Below are 6,029 nucleotides of genomic sequence, written 5' to 3'. Positions count from 1 at the left end.
CCCGGAACCATGTGGTTGGTAAGCAAGCTACTTACCACACAGCCACTCCTAGTGTTTAGATGCATTTTTTCTTTAAGTGGCAGGGCTATGATGATTGAAACTTGCCATACGTAGCAACAAACTATGCTCCTCGCATGTCAAATGCTCTAACATTTTGAATATACTTCTGATGTTGTGCAGATAGCCTTTGTACAACCAATAAATGGTACATAGTGCACTGTTTGGTATCTTCCGTGGTTTATTTTGATTTGTTGCAGAAAGCGGTTAAGGGCTCAGGCAATCAGTGATGGATCCAGTATATAGGTTATTATTTTATCCTTTTACCCGCACGATTTTCACTAAGAAAAAAAAAAAAAAATCAAATTTTTTCTTTTCTTAGCAATCAACCAAATATATTCTTTTCGTTGAAGTACATACCTCGAGTCCAGTAATCTGGAAGATCACATTTATCAATATCATTTGAAACACCATTGCATGTACTTCTAGCATCAGATGAAATGACAGCCTTTGGGAGATCATTATTTACAAGTAAATTCTTATCATCTTGGCTGGGTTTTTTTTTTCACTTTTTTTTTACCGTTTAATTCTTCATGAAGCTCTCTTAAACTATTTTATTATACTCATTTTCACATGGGTACAGATTAATTGTTTAGATATTTGATACTTGTATATAATGTGTGCAACATTGTTACTACTTGCATTTTTGCTGAATGAGACTGCTTACAATAAAAATATTCACTACTCACAATTTAGTCAGAGAGAAATTATAGAAATTTATTACTTTTCTCTCTGTCATTCTTATCTAACCTAAGCGCAGAGACCATATCTAAAACTGAAATTTCTTATTGGAGAAGACAATAATAAAAAAAAAATCTATTGAATTACACATTATTCAGCATAATTCTGACCTTCCATAGTAATTTCTATTTCTACAAGCACATATAAAAGCTGGTCTGAATACTAAGCCACAGTAACTTAAATTTTTAATGGAAAACTTATGTGAAGTACACTACTCGTACTTTTATAAGTACTATGTTATATAATATTGTCATTATGCAGAAAAACACTTAGCTTAAGTGGGTTAAAATACTGTGCAGACTCTCATGTATGTCCAACCAAAACCAAGCTGAATAAACAACTAGACAAGCTGAAGCATGCAGCGTAGTAGTTCATGAAACCATTCATCTTCTCTACCGCAACAAACATCCCAGGAAATGTTGGTAAAGTCGTTGGGCATCTCATCCATATGGTCATATAAGAAGCAACTGTATGTAATTATTATATGTGGTTGTTTATTGATGTTGTGTTTTAGTTGAGACAGATGGATTAAAGTTCGATTGTCAGGTGGCACTGAGTGTTTAAAGGATTTATTGAAAAGACCATGGAATAAATGACAGAAGAAAATAATAGTTGAAGTGACCCTTATTTTACTGTTACCATATATAAAAGACAACTGCTTTGAGCTGTTGTATAAAGATTACTTGGTTCTGTCATGGGTAGTTGGGATCTTTCTGATTTGACGGGCAACACTTTTCATTTATGTTTTATGTTGTGTTTTTGGTACCGAAACACTTTCAAACTTCGTATACTTGTATATTTTGTGTTATAGAACAGATAAAAATTTAACAAGTGGTGCCCGTCAAATCAGAAAGATCCGGTAGTTGTGTTCATCTATGCTAGGAGAATGGAAGGAAAAAAGAGAGAGAGTAGTAGGTGGTTGATGAGTAGAGATGGTGAAAGTTGTGCATAACCCCAACCCCCCCCATTACATGCAAAACGTACTCCCTGTGCCAGGCGATAGGGAGATGCTCTTCAAGGAGGTGCCAAGAGAAAGAATTGAATTTGGGTTTGTTTATTACGTTTTCCTACTTAATTTAGGTCAGGCTAAAAAAAAGATTTTTTTTGCCTTTTATCTGATCTGAACTGTATTTAACCTAAGGATTCTCAGAAAACAATAGGACTTATCTAAATATAACAGTTGACTCTCATAAATTTCTTGATGCTAATGCTGAGAACAATAAGAAGGGACTCAGGTAGAAAAATCTACATTTGCTTCATGTTATTAGACTTTCCAACTGGATTTCCAAGTGTGATCAAATGAGACTATGGATATTGTTCAACCATGTTGTTCTTGATCTACTCTTAGGTCTCTTGCCACTTGGATAGGCTTGAAGAATCCATCTTGTGGTTCTTTCCTGTGACATTCTAATTACATGTCCATAGTACTGGAGCTATGACCTTTCAATGCAGTGAAGTAGCAACTCAACCTGGAGAGACACTCTGATCTCTGAGCTACAGACCTGTAAAGTGGCATTAATCCAAAGATCCTTTCAGAGGAACCCCATTTTGGCTGCTTGTACTCATGACTCTACTCTTTCAGTCATTATTCAATGTTCATGACCATAAGTGAGGATAAGCACAAAAATCAAATTGAAGATAGCATGCTTGGTTTTCCTATCAACTTCTCTTGTGAGGATTGAATGCTGGAGCTAGTTTATAACTGTACCAGCATCTGGAAGTCACACATCCAATCTAGCCTAGAGATATTTAACCTTCACAACTTGTCTCACTGATGTTCCACTAACATGCAGAATGCATTGGGAAGAACTTGAGAGGACAAATGTCTCGTGTAATTTGAATCAATTTTTAGGAATTTGAATTATAAATCATTGTTACTATTAGAATATCTAATATAACATTTAGAATTCAAGAGAGATGAGTTGGGTAACTTTTGGTTTCTTAATTTAAACTTAAATATACACATTCATCACTGAAATATATTTCCAGGCCCTTAATGTTCTTGGCTGTAATGTCAATATGATATATAAATCTAATATGTATAACATCTTTTGCTTTTGATGGAGATCCAGGCCAGAGGCTTCCCTTACATTATTTTTTTAAGCCTAGTGTTTATTCTATCAATCACTTTTGTTGAACTGCTAGTTTACGTTGACACACCAACACCAGTTTGTCAAATGGTGATGGGTGGACAAACACAAACACACACACAGAGATACATATGTGTGTGTGTGTATATATATATATGTATATATGGCAGGCTTCTTTCAGCTTCCATCTACCAAATCCATTTAGAAGGCTTTAATTGACCTTACCCAAGGTGCCATGCAGTGAGATTGAACCCAGACCCATGTAGTTGAGAAGCAAGCTTCTTACCACACAGTCATGCCTGTACCTGTAGACAAAAACTCAAGACAACACTCACATTTGAAGTATTCTGGTTGATCGTGTACAACAGTGGGATAAGGCTCGTTTCATTATCTCTGCTATATTCAGGAAGCTTACCAACACTGATACACTCCTGCTTTGGTTTGAGGTCATGACTCATGCACCACTGTAAATTCTCCATTAACATTCCGTGTCTCCTCAAGGTGGCAAGCTGGTAGAAGCATTAGCACACCAGGCAAAATGCTTAGTGGCTGAGGTCGACTTTGCCTTTCATCCGTTTGGGGTCAATAAAATGAGTACCAGTTGTGTACTGAGGTTAATGTAATTGACTTGCCTCATTCCCCAAACTTGCTAGCCTTGTTCCAGAATTTAAGACCTATGTTTTATGTTTCCTGTACAGTTGTTGGCACTCCGTTGCTTACGACATTGAGGGTTCCAGTTGATCCTATCAACAGAACAGCCTGCTCGTGAAATTAACATGCAAGTGGCTGAGCACTCCACAGACAGGTGTACCCTTAACGTAGTTCTCAGGAGTATTCAGCGTGACACAGTGTGATGAGGCTGACCCTTTGAATTACAGGCACAACAGAAACAGGAAGTAAAAGTGAGAGAAAGTTGTGGTGGAAGAATACAGCAGGGTTCACCACCATCCCCTGCCGGAGCTTTGTGGAGCTTTAAGTATTTTCGCTCAATAAACACTCACAGCGCCCGGTCTGGGAATCGAAACCGTGATCCTATGACCGCGAGTCCGCTGCCCTAACCACTGGGCCATTGCGCCTCCTTCCTGTACAGTACTCCACAGTTAAACATGTGCCATGCTGATATTACTAATGTTAAATTTCTGTTTTGTCATCTGACATATCTAATTTTACAGAATACTTACAACTACAATTAATGGTAATGTGATCTTCGAACAGAGCTATAATTTGGTAATCTACAATCAAACGAGGTCAGGGGCATTCTAGAGCAGCAACCATCTCATCATTTTGTGTATCTTGGACTTCATCATGAATGTGTCTTTCATATTTAAACACAGTAAAGTCTGATTTTATTTCTATTTCTAGCAGGTCAATTGATTGCATAGATACTTTCTCCTTGTTGATTAACAGCACAGATGAAATAGCTCATAATATACTAATAAATTACCTATACAGCTATAAATTATCAAAATATAAACTCGTATTTTATCAGTTCCTTGTCTAACACTACTAACATGACCTTAAACTGTGATCTCCATGTTATATGTACTATTGTTACATATAAAGTTTTAGAATAGCTTTATAATTGGTCTCTTTAGACAGTTAACTCTGCTCACTATCAGCCTTTTCATATTATTTCAAAATTATTAATTCATGTAATTATTCAATTATGGTATGATTGGCTGGTTCTAGTGGTATTAGGGAGAGATGAAGGACAGTTAAATGGTAGGATTTAATAATCAACAAGGAATGTAAACATAATGGCTTTTCACTTGAGCAAAGCCATAGTATATCAACATCCATGCTCATTCACATATGCATGCACACACACACAGATACACACATCATGGGCTTCATACAGTTTTCAAATACTAAATTCCACACAAGGCATTGCTTGGCTCAGGTCTATAGAAAACATTTACTCAAATTGCTTCACAATGACACGACATCTATTTATTTATACATGCAATCATTTTAATTAACTTCTGTGTGTGTGTGTGTGTCTACACACACAAGTACATGGCTCAGTGGTTAGAGCATCAGGCTTACAATCATGAGGTAGTGAGTTCGATTCCTGAATCAGGCTGTATTGTGTTCTTGAGTAAGACACTTTATTGCGTATTGCTCCAGTTCACTCAGCTGTAGAAATGAGTTGCAACACCAATGGTGTCAAGCTGTATCAGCTTTTGCCTTTCCCTTGGATATAACATCGGAGAGGGGAGGCTGGTATGCATGGGCAATGGCTGGTCTTCCACAAACAACCTTGATTGGAGTTGTGTCTGAAAAAGGGTACTTTCTAGGTGCAATCGCATGGTCATTTGTAACTGAAGGGGTTCTTTATCCTTTACCTATATGTAGGTGCCATATAATAAGCACCTGTGCATCTATGCTGGCACCATGTAAAAAGCATTCATGCTGGCACCACATAAAAAAAGCACTCACGCTGGCACCATGTAAAAGTACCCAGTACACTCAGAAAAGTTGTTGGTGTTAGGAAGTGCATCAAGCCATAGAAACTATGCCAAAACAGACAACTAGAGCCTGGGGTAGCCCTCCGGCTTGCCATCTCCCATCAAACCCATATCAGCATGGTAAATGAACATTAAATGATGATGAGCAGGAGGATACACACATGCGCGCACACACATACATCAATGACTTTAACCCTTTAGCATTCAAACCAGCCATCTCTTGCCTATATGTAACAATTTTATGTTGAAATTGGCCAGATCTGGCCTCTCACCTTAACCTTACTATGTCATTCTAAAACTAAACAATCACATCATTGAAATCTCTAAACTTCAAGATCATGAATGATTAATTCAAAACAATATAAACTAACAAACAAACAAACATTTTATTTGGCAAATTAATCTGAATACTAAAGGGTTAATTTGTTGGTGAGCTAGCTTTTGCTGATTAGCGAAATGGTCTTTCAGATGTTGTGTAACATAGGCGCAGGAGTGGCTGTGTGGTAAGTAGCTTGCTTACCAACCACATGGTTCCGGGTTCAGTCCTACTGCGTGGCACTTTGGGCAAGTGTCTTCTACTATAGCCTTGGGCTGACCAAAGCCTTGTGAGTGGATTTGGTAGACGGAAATTGAAAGAAGCCCGTCGTATATATATATATATATATATATATAT

General features: G+C 37.3%; 1 protein-coding gene across 6 annotated transcripts in view; it reads left to right on the top strand.

Moving 5' to 3' along the window:
• LOC106874233 (uncharacterized) overlaps positions 1 to 6,029 on the top strand; it is a 48,666-nt gene that overhangs the window by 11,669 nt on the left and 30,968 nt on the right. The window contains exon 1 of one of the 6 annotated variants that reach the window (XM_052968178.1): positions 1,188 to 1,267. The exons of 4 other annotated variants lie outside the window; for them this stretch is intronic. In XM_052968178.1, the coding sequence (XP_052824138.1) occupies positions 1,215 to 1,267 (53 nt within the window). In that variant the 5' untranslated portion in view covers positions 1,188 to 1,214. Of the gene's footprint in view, positions 1 to 1,187; positions 1,268 to 4,076; positions 4,222 to 6,029 lie in introns of those variants that run through there. One more of the 6 variants, XM_052968197.1, reaches the window with a different exon arrangement.

The sequence above is a fragment of the Octopus bimaculoides genome, chromosome 1, assembly GCF_001194135.2.
Source record: "Octopus bimaculoides isolate UCB-OBI-ISO-001 chromosome 1, ASM119413v2, whole genome shotgun sequence".
Lineage (NCBI taxonomy): Eukaryota > Metazoa > Mollusca > Cephalopoda > Octopoda > Octopodidae > Octopus > Octopus bimaculoides.
The sequence above is the reverse complement of the archived record's forward strand: the minus strand, read 5'-3'. Positions and strand labels throughout refer to the sequence as shown.